General features: G+C 48.7%; 2 protein-coding genes across 3 annotated transcripts in view; one reads left to right on the forward strand and one right to left on the reverse strand.

Annotated features, from left to right (window-relative positions):
- The window catches only part of PI3 (peptidase inhibitor 3), an 84052-nt gene that overhangs the window by 9236 nt on the left and 58361 nt on the right, over positions 1-16455 (forward strand). The gene's annotated exons all lie outside the window — the stretch shown is intronic.
- On the reverse strand, positions 391-10282 carry KCNS1 (potassium voltage-gated channel modifier subfamily S member 1). 2 transcript variants are annotated; one of them, XM_023227918.3, is made up of 5 exons: positions 10067-10282; positions 9307-9510; positions 8308-8386; positions 6802-7844; positions 391-4523 (listed from the first exon to the last, which is right to left on the reverse strand). In XM_023227918.3, exons 3-5 carry the CDS (start codon positions 8381-8383, stop codon positions 4053-4055), a joined length of 1590 nt encoding a protein of 529 aa, XP_023083686.1. In that variant the 5' UTR covers positions 8384-8386; positions 9307-9510; positions 10067-10282; the 3' UTR covers positions 391-4052. The 2 variants fall into 2 exon arrangements, with proteins under 2 accessions (XP_023083686.1, XP_023083685.1); XM_023227917.3 differs by lacking the exon at positions 9307-9510.

Here is a 16455-nt window from a genome sequence, read left to right on the forward strand (position 1 = left end):
GAGAAGGGATGTTATAAATGCCAGCGGCAGCCTTATGACCATTACAGAAATGAGGACATAGCAATGACCTCTTTTCCTCCTTGCTGTGTTTTTCTTTTCCTTTCCTCTAGTATATATAGGGTATGCTGGTGGCAGTTACATTTACTATTTATTCCTTATATTATAGGATACTGAGACAGAATTAGTGGTACCAGTGGAAGAATGAACTTATAGCTGGATTCATGAACAGGATATGCCCCATACGGTGTCTTTCCTTTGGGGAGATCAGTATATTTTCGTTATATATAAGAGAGTTTCCTTATGTTAGAAACATGCATAAGTCTGTGTGTATGGGAAAAGGATGGGAGTGTATGGTATGCTATTTTTGCCTATTAATACCTTTTGCCTTTATTTTGGTGACAATACGTGGTCTTTTCTTTGGGTAAGTACCTTTCCTCCAACTGCTACAAATACGAATACGGTACCTTGCCCTCCATCCCTCCCAAGAGAGAGGCATATGACTCAAGTGAAATCAGACTCTCTCCTGGGATTGGAACTGTGAGCAGGATGATACAGGGAAGAAAGGTGACTGGAGGCAGATGATGTGGGTGGCAGTGTTTTAAACAGAAGGTTCATGAGTCTTGCTACTGAGGTCCCAAGAGCTCCCCTCATTCCTGTATTTCCTGAGGCCTCATCAGTCAGCTCTTCCTTTGATCGGGTGAATTTCACAGATATCCTTCTGTAGTGGGCCAAATGGTGGCCTCAAACATATGTCCATATTTTAATCTCTGGAACTTGTAACTGTTACCTTATTTGGGAAAGGGTCTTTTTGCAAATGTGATTAAGTTAAGGATCTTGAGATGAGGTCATCTTGGATTATCCTGGTGGGCCTAAGTGTCATCAAAAGTGTCCTTATAAGACAGAGGCATTGGAAGATTTGACATACACAGTGAAGTGAGATCAGAGGCAGAGACTTGAGTGATGCAGCCACAGCCAAGGAAAGCCAAGAATGGTGGCAACCACCACAAACTAGAAGAGAAAAGGAGAGGGTTTCCCCCTAGAGCCTGCAGAGGGAGGGTGGCCCTGCTGACATCTTGATTTTGGATTTCTGGCCTCCAGAACTGTCAGAGAGTACGTTTCTACTGTTTTAAGCCATCAGGTTTGTCTGAATTTGTTACAACAGCTGCTAGAAACTAATATATCTTCCAACAAATTCATTTTTTGCTTAATGTCAGTTTCTTTTGCTTATACCCCAAACTCTAATTGTTAACAGTTATTCATCACTTTAATTATTCAATAAATTATCCTTTTTCACCAAGTTTGTTCCAACTGAATTCCTGTCACTTGCAACCTGTTCTGGCTGGCACAACCACAGACAAAGTCTGTGCCAAATCCAGGACTGGAGCCTGAGAATGTGGATTCCAAGTCACTCCACATATTACCCACCCTCTCCAATCACTCAGGCAGCATGTCAGGGAGCCATCTCCACACAAGCAGAAACACGTCCTGGGGCCCAGCTCTTTATTTGCATAATGGTTTTCATTGATACATGGGAAGGGGAGCGAGTTGTTGCTTTTCTGCCAGGACCACAAACAGCCTCACAGTGGGCTAAGGCCAGATGGTTCTCTCTTGAGCTTTCTCCACACCAGTATTAGGGACCTGTTCGTAGGGTCAGAAAATTTGGAAGCCATTGGGTTTCTTGGTGTGTTCGGCAAGACCATAAGGGTGGTACATGCAGCCCTTCTGATCTGCCCCTAAGCTGGGTTCAGCCGGGCCTTGATGCAGAAGGGCTGGTATGTGTGTGGTGAATTCATGAGAAGCCCTTTCCTGCTTAGCTCCATCCTCAGTTCCAATCTGGAGACCCAGAATCCATGCATATGTAGGGGGCCCACTATGTACTAGGCCCTGTGTATGACACACACCTTCACACATGCCATTCTCTCTGCTTGGAGTACTCCCTGCTGGAACCCCATTTGCTTAATAAGCAATTTGTCATTTGGATGGCAGGTCAGATTGTCACTTGCTCAGGAAAGCCTTCTCACTTTCTTGGGCCATGGTCCCTGATACATCATACACACCTGTACTTAGTAGAGCTCACTATGATATATTTGTGTGATTATTGCATTAGAGTCTATCTTCCCTACTAGTCAGTAAGCTTCATGAGTATAGGGATATATTTTTCCACCACTGTATCTCTTGAGACTAGTAAGCAGTCCACAAGTCAGAAGCCAGTAAATCAGAGTGGCCGGGCATAACAACAGCATGTGCGTCTGTCTGTGGATGGCAGCGGGGGAGATGCTATGGGAAACCTGAGAGCGCATGCCTCACGCAAAGGCATTCAAATTCTTAACATGTAATAAAAGTACTGTTGGATTAAGCCAAAACATGACTTCAGGCCACACATGAAGCCCCAGTTTAAGACTCTTCCAATGAGTATTTGTTGAGTAAGCGAGTAAACCTACAAGGAAGATATTGTAAAAATTTCAAGAACCAAGCAGGGACGGGGCAGGCAGAGCTAAACGGACCTCCTTTTCAGTCTTCTTCACACCTTTTTGAGGGCCAGGTCTCTCTCTGGTTATCTTTTTTTCCCCCTCTGTGCTTGGCACCCAGTGGGCTGTAGGAATTATCTATTCAACATTTACCAAACACCTGCTCTGCACCAAGCCCAGAGTTCAACCAGACAATGTCTTCCATCTTGAGGCTCAGGGTGATGGGACAGAGACAGCCACAGTCAGACAACAGTAGCACAGTGCTGGGTGCTGTAGCCACAGTATGTGGAAAGGGCCACTGGACCCCCTCTGAGTTTCTCAGCAAGTGGAGAGAAGATTCGGCAGATGGGTATGAGAGATATGCCCCCAACAGGGATGACGGGGCTGGAGCTGGCCAGAAGGGACAGGACTCTCACACATGGGCCTGGATGGGACTCTAGGTAGGGCTGGACAAGGTAGGGCTGGACGTCTGTGTGATGGGCAGAAAGGAACTGCCAAGCTCAGACTGTGGGGGGAGGGGCTGGGAAGCCAGTATTCATATGTGTCAGCCCTCTGCCACCACCATTTCAGAGCTGAGCCGGCTTTAAGTTAGAGACCCCTCTGCTCTACTTGGCTTTCACTGCCCTCTGGGTCATAGATTCTGACCATTTGACAGAGGGGCTGGAATCTGGACTTGGGGGCAGGGATTGGACCACTTTACACAGCAGGTCTTGGTGCAGCTGGGTCGCCTAGACCTCAGGCCAGGGCCCCTTCAGATTATCTTTCTCTCACATCAGCCCTGGGAGGAAGATTGGAAGATTATTGCTTAGCAAATCTTGCACACCAGCTAAAGAGGCAAGTACAATGCTATTGTACTTCCTCCCGGAACTCATCCTCCTTCCCTCCAGGACTCATCTTTGAGAGCTGACTCCTGTTGGATGCTCCTAGAAAGGAACCACAGCTGAGATCCAGAGCTCCTATATCCACATCTCCTGTCTGGACCTTTCTCTGGCTCTGAAAGGGATTTCTTACCTTGTGGATCAACTCTGGGGATCCATGAATCCCCAAAACCCACATGCAAACTTCATGAGGGCAGAAGAAAGATGGAGTTGATGGAGCATTGCTCCAGGCCCACCAACAAGCCCAGATTCCAAACCTGACTCTGCCACTTCTAATTGTGACATCTGGGAGAGGCATTGCTCATCTCTTAGCCTCGGTTTCCTCATCTGTGAAATGGTGATAATTATCTTTCTCCAACACAGGGCCAAACGTGACCTGGCTCATGTACAGGAGGTGCTCAGGAATCATTAGCATCCTTTCAACTTCCTCCCTCTAGCTCATGCCTGCTTCATGAATGGCTTGGAGGAAGGTTTATAAAGCTTTCTGAGGTGCTCGCAGAATCTCACAGAATCTAGGGTAGCACTGTCCTGCCCTGGGCCTTTGGAGGAAGGAATGGAGGAAGGAATGCAGCTTTTAGATCTCATTTCTCAGGACAGCATGAGTGATCTTGAGAGGCTCACTACCATGAAGAACTTTGGCAGGGGAGGAGTCTTGGCTGTCTCAGCTGACTGTAGGGGCATGGCAGGGGGTCACAGATCCCTGGTTTTAATACATCTGAGGGTGTGGAGGCTCACTGGGGGCCTGGGTCTCTAGATCTGCAGACCGTCCCTCCTGAGAGATTTCTCGGGATGTCTCCAGAGATGCCTCCGACACCTCATCAACGCTGCTCAGCAAGTCCTCAAACTCCTGGTGGTTGCTGTTGCGCACGGCTGCCTCCAGAGCCTTCTGGCGCCGGTAGAAGTGGGAGAACTTGTTGAAGATGATGGTGATGGGGAGCGCTACCACCAGGATGCCCCCTAGGATGCAGCCTGAGGCTGCCAGCTTGCCAGCCACCGTCACTGGCACCACATCCCCATAGCCCACGGTGGTCATGCTCACTGTGCCCCACCACCAGCAGGCTGGGATGGTGTTAAAGCCCACGTCCTCCTCCTTTTCAGCTGTGTAGGCCACACCAGAGAACACTGACACACCCACGGCCAGGTACAGCAGCAAGATGCCCACCTCACGGTAGCTGTGCTGAAAGAGAATGTAGAAAGCCAAGTCAGAGTGGATGGGCTTAGAGGCCTGGTATTAGGCATATGGGGAAAGTGAGGCCCAGAGAGCATAAGGGACAGGTCCAAAGTCAGAGCAAGATAGAGCTGGTGCTAAGACCCAGGTCCCCTGACTTTAAGATCTTTGAACTACAGTTGGTAGCAAAACTCCCTGGTATTCAGCACAGGCCTAATTTCTATTGTCCAAGGTATCTGCTAGGCTACAGCTGTTTTTTCTAACTCCGGGTTACTGGTGGCACCACAGCCAGGGAATAAAGAGCTTGTTGTTGCAGAACCAAGGGAACCATAGTTTATATTCCACAATGCAAATAGTTGGTTTCATGTACTTTTGACTGATCTGAAAAGTATAGAAATTTCTTTTGCTCCTCCAGGAAGCTGAGAGGACATAAGTCCCCTGGACCACCTATAGAATTCACTTTCCTATGGCCATGTATGTTTGCTTTGTCCCTGAGGCCAAGCTCTAGGGCAGTGATTTCAAACAGGGTGGTTTTGCCCCCCTCCCCTCTACCCCTGCAACGGACATTTGGGAATGTCTAGAGACATTTTTGGTTGTTGCAACTGGGACAGGTGTGCTACTGTCCTCTAGTGGGTAAAGGCTAGGGATGCTGCTAAACATCCTAAAATGTACAGGGCAGCTCCCAAATCAAAGAATTACTTGATCCCAAATGTCAGTAATGCAAGGTTGACAACCCCTAGTCTAGAGCAGACTCTCTCCAACTTTAATGCATGGAGGAATCATGCAGGGGTCTTGGCAGAACCCAATCGTGTAGTCTTGGGTAGAGCCAGAGAATCTACATGTCCAGGAAGCTTCCAAATGATGAGAAAGCTGCTGGTGGTCAGGGGCCTCACTTTGAGTAGCAAGGCTCTCATCTGGAGTATTTTACACCTGCATCTTAGACCCTGGCAGCCCTGATCAGTAATACTCTTCTCCTCTACTGAAGACAAAGCTAGTAGTGTTGGGCCCTGGCTCTCTGCATGGAGGAGACAGGGCAGCGTTCTGGGGCACAGGGATCTTCCCTGGGGAGATGCTGAGCTCGGGATCTGGCGAATGTAATTCCTTATACCTGCCCAGTGCCCTAGGATTCTGCCTAGGTCATCTGCCAGCACCCAGTATCCTGAGGGCATACAAGAGGCTTTACTAAGCCTTGGGTTGAAGGGATCTTTCTTTTAGCATTGTCTGGGGATTATCAGCAGAGTTGCGTGGAGCTTTAGGAGAAAGAACATGAGGTGCTGGAGCCAGGCACAGCTGGGTTCTTCTCTGGGCTCTACTGCTTATTGAGGAACCTCCAACAAGCACTGTTACCTCTTGGAGCCTCAGTTTCCACATCTGCAAAGCAGTGACAATAACACTTACCTCTGTTTAAACCTCTCAGGAACTCTCCTATACCCTCAGGACCAAGTCCAAAATCATGTGCCAAGACTTCATGGCCCTTCGGTACCCTGCCCAGCTCACCTCTTCAATCTCATCTCTGGGAATCTCCTTCCCTCCATGTCCTCCTCCCAGCATTCATCCTGTTCTCTCTCCAGGCCTCGGCACACGCCGTTCGCCTTGCCTCCCTCTTCAAACCAGGCTGATTTCACCCCCTTGAGCGCAAGCTTGCCAGGGCAGTGATTCACCCACAATGCAGCACCTGGCACAAGGAGGATGCTCAGTGAACTGCAACCAGGCTTTAAAGAGCCAACCCTCCAACCTCAGCTTCTTCATCTATGGGAAGAGAATAAATAATAGCATCTTCCTGAGGAAGTTCTCCTAAGGACTAAATTGATAATGGATGTGAAATTGGCACAGATTGAGTGCTCAGTGTTAGCTCCTGGGGCTATTCCTAGACTTTACCTATTAAGAGTGACCTATGATTATCAGAGCCCCGATAGTGCCAGAAGAAAGGCTCTAGCAGAAAGTCAGCATCCTGCTTGGCACATCTTTATGATACATATAATTTGATGTTTGATAGATATATCAAAAGTGATCTTTGTCTTTTCTCTTTGTTTTGAAAAAGAAAGACAAGCAAAGCTATGCTCCAGTTTTCTCCCCAGGAAAAAGGTAAACCCTGCTTTACAGAGCTATTGGGATAATCAGACTGCATGTGAAACATACACCTGGTGTCCAGCCCTGTGCCTGGCACAAAGGACGGGGTCTCAGTTCAACGTGAGCCTGGACTTGGGAGGCTTGTAAGTTTACCTGCTAACCTGCCAGATGGCTACACCCGCCTATCCCCGCTCCAACCTGGCCTCAAAGGCCGTACCTTGAGTGTGGCTCCCAGCGAGCGCAGCCCAGTGGAGTGGCGCGCCAACTTGAGTACGCGGAAGATGCGCATGAGGCGGAACACCTGCACCACCTTGCCCAGGTGGCCAAGCTCCTTACCGCCTGTGCCGCTCTGGTCGCCCAGTGCCACACCAGCCAGCAGCGTGAGATAGAAGGGCAGCACAGACACAATGTCGATGAGGTTGAGCGGGTGGCAGAAGAAGTTGCGCGTACTGGGCGCCAGCAGGAGGCGCGACGACACCTCGAAGCTGAACCAGGCGATGCAGAAGTACTCGAGGCGTCGCAGCACTGGGTCGTCGCGCACGCCGTCCGGGCTGCGGCCCGCGGCCACCGCAGCCACGGCGGCCGCCGCCTCGCGGGCCTGGTACTCGGGCAGGCTGTGGATGCACATGGCGGCGATGGAGGCGAGCACCACGCTGATGGAGACGCAGCTGAAGAGCTTGCTCGGCAGCGAGTAGCCCGGGTTCTCCATGGTCAGCCAGAGGCGGCGGCGCAGGCGACCACAGCGCGCCGCGCCATAGCGCGCCAGCTCTCGCTGCACGTCGGAGATCTCGTCGGGGCACGGGTCCACGCTGCTCGGCGTGTCGCTGTCCTCGTCCCAGGCGCGCGGCTGGGTCAGCCGCCTCTCCAGGTAGCGCGCGCGGCAGCACGCGGCCAGCACGTTCTCGCCGAGGCCCCAGTAGTCGGCCTCCTGGCCAAAGGCGAAGACGCACAGCTCGTCGAGCACGTGCAAGTGGCCGGTGCGGTAGAAGTGCAGCAGGCCCAGGAAGAAGCCCGGGTGCCGGTCGAAGTAGAATTCGCGCGCCGCGGCGTCGTAGTCGTCGCACAGGCGCCGCGCCTGCTCTTCCGACGCCGCGGCCTGCAGGCGGCCCAGCCGCGTGCCCGGGAAGCGCGCCAGGGCTCGCGCGCTCAGCAAACGCCGCACGCCACCCACGTTCACGCGCAGCGCCTCGTCGCTTTGCCGCCAGCGGATCCCAGTGTCAGGGCTCGGGGACTCGCTCACCAAGACTTCAGTGCCCCTCCCTGCGGACACCAGAAGGGCGCGCTGAGGAGTCCCTGGGCTTCCCTTCCAGGAAGACCAGGTTAAAATCCCCTCCTCCATCCAACCAGCCAAGGGGTGTTGGAGACTCTGTGTGAAGCATCTGGTATGCAGGAGGCGCTCAGTAGGTGGCAGGTGCCCTCTGGACCCAGAGTCAGGCCTGGCTTTGACTATCCTTCATCCCCATCATTTGACTTTGTCAAATCACTGACCCACCCCACCCCCATTTCATTTTTCTCCTTTGGAAAATAAATGCTGAGATCTACCTGGAAGGATAGGAAAGCAATGGAATCGCAGGATGTCCTGTCACCTAGTGGGTACTCAATAGGATGTTTCCTTTTCCAGGACAAACTTGGATTTATTTACAGCAAAGTTCTACTGTGGGATCTTGGGCCCTCCAACCCTCTGAACCTGTTTCTTCTGCAAAATGAGGTTAGTAACACTTACCTCCTAGGGGTGTTGGGAGCACCACTTTAGACCGGAGGTTCTCATAGCGTGTTCCCCGGACGAGCAGCATCAGCATTACCTGGGAATTCGTCAAAGATACAAATTCTCAGCCTGCCATCGATTTACTGAATTGGGAACTCTAAGGGTGGGGTCTAGCAGTCTGTGTTCTAACAAGATTGGAAAGTGATTCAGATATATGGTCAAGTTTGAGATCTCCTGCTTTAGCTTATGTAAAACATCTGTAGAGTCAGCCAGACATGACCTTGAACCTTGGCTCTCTTGTGTCACCTTAGGCAAGTCACATCAGAGCCTCTGTGAAATGGAGATAAAAATACTCACCTCAAAGTGTGGTTATGAAGGTAAAATGACCTAATGTCTTTCTTGGGCTTGGCTAACAGAAGGAATTTAATAAATTATTCACTGGTGTCACTATCTTCTGGAGTCAGGCAAACCTGGGTTTATCTCCACCCCTGATGCACCTGGGGGCTTGAGGAAGCTATTTATCCTCCAGGTCTCAATTTACTGCACATGGTAGACAATAGCACCTACCTCCGGGGATGGCTGGAGGATGAAGGTAGATTGTAGAAAGTGCTTAGCCTTAGTGGATACTCAGGGAGGATTTAGGTTCTTCTACCACCCCCTGACTCCTGGCTCTGCTGGAATTGGAAGCTAGTGACACCTCCTCACCACTGGCAATCTCATTTGCATTGTGGGTTCAGTAATGCCTAGACTAGGGATTAAGTGTGTGTAAAGCACCTGGGTTTAGCGTTAAATGAATTTGGGGTTCCACCCTTAGCTCTGTCAGTATTAGCTCTATGACCTCAGGCCAGTCTCCTTCCCACTCTGGGCTTTAGCTCTTTTACCTCTAGAATGGGGGTAATGTTGCTTTGGATGAATCATTGTTGTGGTATGTGTTCAAAGCCCTGGGGAAACAGTAGATGCTCAATAAATGTTAATCCCGTGTACTTCCCTCTGGTCAGACCTGAGTCTGCCACTTACTAGCTGCTGACCTTGAGTGCATTCGTTGCCCTCTCTGGGCTTGTTTCCCTATCTGTGGAACCGAGTAGCATCATACTTTCCAGGAGAGGCTCAGAGGATTAAATGATGCAAGATGTTGACTGCCAGCATGGTCCCTGGCACATAATCAATGCACAATAAACATGTGTTATGTAGCTCCACTCCCACCTCCACTTGGATCTCCACCTGCATTTGGCATCAAAAAATGAAATTTCTAATCCAGTTCCATCACCCATTAGAAGCATAATATTGGACAAATCCCTTCATCCATCTGGAACTCACTTTCCTGCTCTGTGAAATGGGATAATTAATTCAACAAACATTTTCTGACAAGAACCTAAAGATCAGTAAGAAAGATTAAGTGACTTGTTCAAAATCACCCAGCTAGTCCATGGCACAGCTAAGGTTGGACACCAGGTTATTTTCATTTCATTCTCTCTCCACACGCTTATTTTGAGCACCTCGTATCTGCTAGTCACTTCTCTGGGCTCCATGCACACCTCACTTGGTTTAATCTCTACACCAACCCTGCCAGGGAGGTTTTCTAATCCCATTATACAGATGAGTAAACTGGACCAGCCAGGGTCTCCAAAGCGCGGCCACCCCACACTGCTTCCTCCTTGCGGGGTGGGGGTTCTCATAGAGGGGGTAAGAGCACCAGGAACCCCAGGCAGCCCCGCCTCCCACTCTGGCTGCCCCGGACTATCCCGGAGCCCGTCCCTCCCCGGAGGAGACCCCTTACCTGTCGTGGCACCTCCCAGGCGCCTCCTGTGTCTGTCCCAAAGGCACTGAGGCTGGGGGCCGCTGGCTATACTCGGTCTCACCGCTGTCCCGCCGGCCCCGCCGGCCCCGCCGAGCCTCCTACTGCAGGCGGCCCCGCTGCCCTCTCCTTCCTTCTTCCTTGCCTAGTCCCCCGCGGCTGAAGGCCGCATCGATCGCTGCCGGAGGAGGGAGTGAGGCCGCTGGCGGCTGGAGGCGGCGGTTTCTATTCCTGACTCGGTTGGGGGGTGGTGGTGTCAGGAGACTGGGCCTACCTGCAGGGGCACCCTCCGGAGTTACGGGACCGGGAAGGAGGGGTCATTTAGGGCATGAGGATTCCCCCTGGAGAGGGATTTCAGCAGAAACTTCTCTGGCAAAGGAACAACAGTAATCATGATTTGCTTAATTGAGTGTTTAGTATGTGCCAGGGTACTTCAGCTGCTGTAAGTGATTGATCTCAGCTCTTCCTGGCACACTCTTGACGGGGCCAGGATCTTATGTCCCCCATTTTAGGGGTGAGCTCCAGTCACTTCCTCACACCGTGGGCAACTGAGTGAGGGAGCTGTAGAAGGTGGCCTCATCTCCCTTGGAGTCCCAGGTTCTTCCTAGGTGAGCTGTGAAACTTGAAACGATCATTTTACCCCCGAGGCGCAGTGTCCTTACCTGCCCACGGGCTCCTGATTCCAACCTGCCAAGTGGGTTGTGAGGGCAAAGAACATATGCCAAAGAACTCTGTAGAGGTTGTGAAGTCCCCACACGTGTACCTATTGTGTGGCTGCTGTGTGCCTGGTTGGGGAGAGGCTACTGGAGACTAGGGCCTGGATATGAGCCTTTGCAAATATTGTTATTAACAATAATGATAATTACCAACATTTATTGAGTACTTAACCTTGGGTCAAGCGTAGACCTCAATCGCACTCAAACTGCAAATTTATCTGTTCAGTAAGTGCTACTATTATTCCTATCTCACAGATAAGAACTGCTTTGAGAGGTGTGGTGACTTGCCAGAGGTCCCATGGCTGACTTCTGAGTCCCCTAGGCCAGCGCTGTCCAACACCTTTAATGTGAGCCACATATATTATTTTATTTTTTATTTTTTGAGATACAGTCTCACTCTGTTGCCCAGGCTGGAGTGCAGTCAGCCATGGGACCTCTGGCAAGTCACCACACCTCTCCTCCATGCCTAGAAAATTAGAATATAACTTTTGACGCCCCTGAAACTTAACGAGTAATAACCTACTGTACGCCAGAAACCTTATGGATAACATAAACAGCCGATTAACACATAAATAGTATCTACATATATCTTAGGCATTCACGATGTATCTAACTTTTTCTTCAGGCTTTTGATAATTCTAGGCTACATGGTTCATCTGTAAGTTTTTTCAAATTGTCACAAATCTCCAAAAATTTTCCAATGTATTTATCGGAAAAAGATCTGCAAATAAGTGGACACTAGCAGTTCAAACCTGTGTTGTTTCAGGATCAACTATATTTTTAGTAATATCTTTTATTAAATCTAAAATATTATGATTTCAACATTGGAATCAGTAGAGAAATTATTGAGATATTTTACATTTTCTTTTTTTTTGTGTACTAAGTCTCTAAAATCCACTGTACTGATTTTTCTTATTGTTACACAACAAATGACCACAATTTAGTAGCTTAAAATGATACAAATTTATGATCTCATGGTTCCTATAGGTCAGAAGTCTGGGCATGGCCTTACCGGACCCTAGGGTTCTCACCAGGTTGAAGCCAAGCTGTTGGCCAGGGTTGAGGTTCTCATGTGAGCTTGAGTTTTCTTCCAAGCTCACAGATTGTTGGCAGAATTTGTTTCCTTGTGGTTATAGGACTGAGGTCTCTCTTTTCCTGCTAGCTGTCCACTGGTGATCAATCTCAGATTCTAGAAGCTGCCTACAGTTCCTGCCCCGTAGGCAGTTCATAGCATGAATGCTTGCTTTCTTTTAGGCACATGAGAGTGCTGAATTCCTCTCCTGTAACCAGTCGGAGAAAAATCTCTAACTTTAAAACTCTCACCTGATTAGGCCAGGCCCACCCAGGGCAATCTCCCTCCTGCCATATAACACACATTCACAGGCTCCACCTACACTGAAACAGGAGGAGATTATATAGGGATGAGGATCATTGAGGGGGGGTCATCTGAATTCTGCCTTCCATATATAAATCCAGTGTACTCATTTATTTTATTTTATTTTTTATTTTTTGAGAGAGATTTTTTGAGATTCACCTATAGCAAATCTCTGTTTGGACTAGTCACATTTTCTGTGCTCAGGAGCCACACATGGCTCGTGGCTGCCATATTAGACAACACAGCTCTAGGCTGGGCCACTTCAGTTTTTCCCTCGAAAGAAGAAGTTAGAGGAAGAAGCTGCTTAGTGAGCGTCTTGCCCAATTCCCTCATTTGACCAACAGGGAAACTGAGGCAGATTTGCCGAGAAGCAGGTCTTCTATTTCCTGGCATAAGAGTTTGTCTGCAGCCTTCGCTACCCCTTAGGACTCAGGAGTTTTCCCTGGAGCTGCAGAGACAAGTTTCCGAAACTGAGAAAAGACAGACCTATTTCCCAAGGGCAGAAGAGAATGAAACCAGGATCTGGTTTCATCCCCAGATGACACAGTGAGAGGTAAATGAAGTTTTGGTGGAATTTGTGAGCCACAAGATTGGGAAGGTGGGCATTATGGGTGGGAAGGATGGGGTATCCCTGTCCTTCATGTATCATGGACGGGCTGTCCCCCAAATTCTCCCCCAGTCCCTGGCCAGTGTTAGCCATTTGAATCCATGCAGTTTTACCTTCAGAGTAAGCTTGATGTTGCAGAAAATACAGAAATGTTTGGAATTAAGTAGACCTGGATGTGACGGGCACCTTCTAAGATGTCTCCCAGTGATGTTGGCCTCCTGGTGTTCATGCCCTTGTGCAATCCCCTCCCGTTGTGTGTGGACAGGTCTTACTGATTTGCTTCTAATGAACAGAATATAGCAAAAGTGATGGGATGTCACTTCTCTGATTAGGTTACTTAAGGTTGTGACTTCCAGCTGGCTTTGATGAAGCAAGTTGCCAGGTGGGAAAGGTAAGGAAATGAGGGTGACTTCCAGCCAGCCACCAGCCAGGAGCTGTGGTATTCAGTCCATTAGTCCTCAAGGAGCTGACATTCTGCCAACAACCCTGTGAATTTGAAAGTGGATCCTTCTCTAACTGAGGCTCAGATGAGACTCCCACCATGGCCGACCCCTCGAGTGCAGTCTCGTGAAGCAGAGAAACTGAAACAAAAGACCCAGTTAAGCTGTACCCGGGTTCTTGACCCATAGCAACTGTGAGATAAGAAATGTGTGGTGCTTTAAGCTGCTGCATTTGTGAAACCTTGTTACACAGCAATAGATAATGAATACACTGGGTTTGAATCCTGCCTTTGCCACTAAACTGCTGTGTGACCTTGGGCCAAGCACTTCTCTTGGATCTTTATCTTCCTCATCTGTAAAATGGGAACAACACCCACCTTTCAGGATTGAGATGAGGATTAGCACATGCTGTTCCCTCTCCATGAACAACTCTTCCTGTCCTTTCTTTACCCTGAATATCAGTTAAAATTTAATTTTGCTGCAGGAACAGAAACAGAATTACAGTGACTTCACTAGAAAAGAGTTTCCTTTTTTTTTTTTTTTTTGGCAGGCCAGGGTAGGTGCAGCTGCTCATGAATAGCCCTGAAGACCCAGGCTCCTTGTCACTTCCTCCTCCACCATTCTTATGTGACTCATTCGTGCCCACAGCTCCTCTGGGATCCTTTACCACTTTGGTGCACAGAGACTCCTGGTATGTTTTCCCTCCTGACAGCTGGTATCTGGGGCTTTCCTGAGGCTGCCAGAGCCTGCTATGGCTCCAGACAGGGAGAACCTGAAGTACCTGAGAATGCATGCGCTCCACGTATGCTTGTTTCTAGAACTGCCCTGAGGGACTTCACTGGATTTCACATCATCACTGGCTTCTCTTCATGGTGAACTTCTGTACTCCTATAGCCATTTTTCCTGAAAACATTTCCAAAGCATCACTGTCATAGGATTCTTCATCTCAAGATTTATTTTGGGGGAACCCAACTAAGACAATCCTCAAGGACAACAGATGGCTGTTCTAGTGGCAGCAGCCATGTTCCAGGAAGGACACAGGGTAAATGGATGACAGACAAAAGGCCAAGTCCATTTCCTTAGTTAGGGAAACTATAGCTTGCCAGGAAGCCCCTCCTAGTAGATTTCCCTTGCTTCTGATTGGCCAGTCTTGGGTCACATGATCATTGTTTGGTGCAAGGGAGCCTGGAGGGGAAACATATTTTTAAAATTTTAATTTACCTTTAAAATTGAAATACACTGTTCCCATGGTAAAGTGCACAAATGTTAAGTTACAGCTGAATGATTTTTTTTTTTTTTTTTACAAATGTATGTATCCATTGTGACTACCACCCGGGTCAAAATATGGAATGTCTCCAAGAGCCTGGGGGTGGGGTGGGGCAAGTATTTCTAACAGGGGACATTACTACTGGTAAGGAAGAAGGGGAGAATAGATAATTAGAAGTGTTCTACTTGGCTAGCTCCTGCTAAAACTCAAGGTCTTGACCTGGATATCATCTTCAGGAAGACTTGCCTGGTTTCTAGGCTGAGTTAGATCTCTCCTGGCCTCCCAGGCCTCTCCAGTTTGGTATATGTCATGCAACTCTCTAGCTAGGGCTTTGTCTCATCCATTAGTGCATGAGTTCTGCAAAGCACAGCCTAGAGCCTATATTAAGTGCTCAGCAAACATTTATTGAATGAGTGAGGGAGGAAAGCAAGTTAGAGTCTGCAAAAGGAACCACCCTCCTAGGAGACTTTCCAGAAAGCCAGCGGAGACAGGCAGTAGAGATAGAGCTGATTGGGTTGGAGCTGAACTTGGAGCTGGCACTGCATAGACCAACTCACAGAACTGCTGGAACAGGGAGTGAGTTAGCCAGGAAGCTGAGCAGGGAATCTAGAATGGGCTGTATAGATGCTGCTACCTATACCCAGGGAAGCCGTAGTCTGTGACATTACAAGTACCTAGCTCAGAACTCAGAGCTCCAGGGTAGTCACAGGGCTCTTGGCAGCCAAGTCTTAACTGGCTTACCTGGGAGCTTCCTGTTGTGACCCCCTAATTTTCCTCCTGATGCCTTTGAGGAAAGAAATCTAGGGCAATACGCTGTGTATCAACAGGCTTGGGTTCCAGTTGTCTAGAATTAAGTCTGGTCACTTAACCTTTTTGTGTCTTTGTGATCTTCATTTTTCAGATGTGGACACTGAATCTTCAGGTGGGAGGAATCTTAAGTGGGAGGAATCTTCAAAGACCGATTGTAATTAATTAGTATAGTCACTAGGGATGTAAAGTTTACGGTTAGACTCCTTGGGGTTGAATCCCAGCTCTAGTACTTACAGGTTGGACAACTTTGACAAAATTAACCTCTTGGTGTTTCAGTTTCCTCATGTGTGAAATGGGGAAAAGTAATGAAGCCTACCCGATAAGGATATGAAGATTTAATGAGATTATACAAGATTATACATGAAGGGGATTAAAATGATGCCTGGTGCATGGCACATGATCTGTAATTGTTGGCTGTTGCTGCCTTTATTACTCTCAAGGGAGGAATATGGTGTGGTTTAATCCTGGCTACATCATTTCTCAGCTGGGGGTCTTGGACAAGTCACTTATCTCATAGCCACTATTTCTTCCCTGTCAAAGGGGAATAGCCTTTCTCAGGGTTATGGGTTGGATGAATGAAATGATGTTTAAAAGTGGGAGATCTACAGTAGCCATTCATTACAGACTAATAACCAGAATCTGAACTAGTTAAGCTCTTACTGCAACGAATCTGTGACAAACAACCCCTGAATCTCTGTGTCTTCTTACCACAAAGATTTATTTCTCTTTGGCAAGTTTGAGGCTTGGCTGGTCTGACTCAGCTTCAGGCTTGCCCTAGGTGTCTCTCCAGTAAGACAAGTGGCTCCGGGCAAGCTCTTCTCATGGCAGAGGGCAGAAGCTCCAAGAAGGGTGGAGGCCAGGTGCAGTGGCTCACACCTGTAATCCCAGCACTTTGGGAGGCTGAGGCAGGCAGATTGCCTGAGGTCAGGAATTCAAGACCAGTTGGGCCAACATGGTGAAACTCCATCTCTACTAAAAATGTAAAAATTAGCCTGGTGTGGTAGCAGGTGCCTGTAATCCCAGCTACTTGGGAGGCTGAGGCAGGAGGATCACTTGAACTCAGGAGGTGGAGGTTGCAGTGAGCCAAGATCGTGCCGCTGCACTCCAGCCTGGGCAACAAGAGCGAAACTCTGTCTCAAAAAAAAAAAAAAAAAAA

This window comes from Piliocolobus tephrosceles, chromosome 20 (genome assembly GCF_002776525.5).
Source record: "Piliocolobus tephrosceles isolate RC106 chromosome 20, ASM277652v3, whole genome shotgun sequence".
Taxonomy (NCBI): domain Eukaryota; kingdom Metazoa; phylum Chordata; class Mammalia; order Primates; family Cercopithecidae; genus Piliocolobus; species Piliocolobus tephrosceles.

Coding starts and splice junctions, on each gene's coding strand:
- KCNS1 (XM_023227917.3), bottom strand. CDS start 8,383: ATGCTGATGCTGCTCGTCCGGGGAACACGCTATGAGAACCTCCGGTCT. Junction 7,845..8,307: donor GCTCCCAACACCCCTAGGAG/GTAAGTGTTACT, acceptor TGGTGTCCGCAG/GGAGGGGCACTGAAGTCTTG. Junction 4,524..6,801: donor CGCTGGGAGCCACACTCAAG/GTACGGCCTTTG, acceptor ATTCTCTTTCAG/CACAGCTACCGTGAGGTGGG.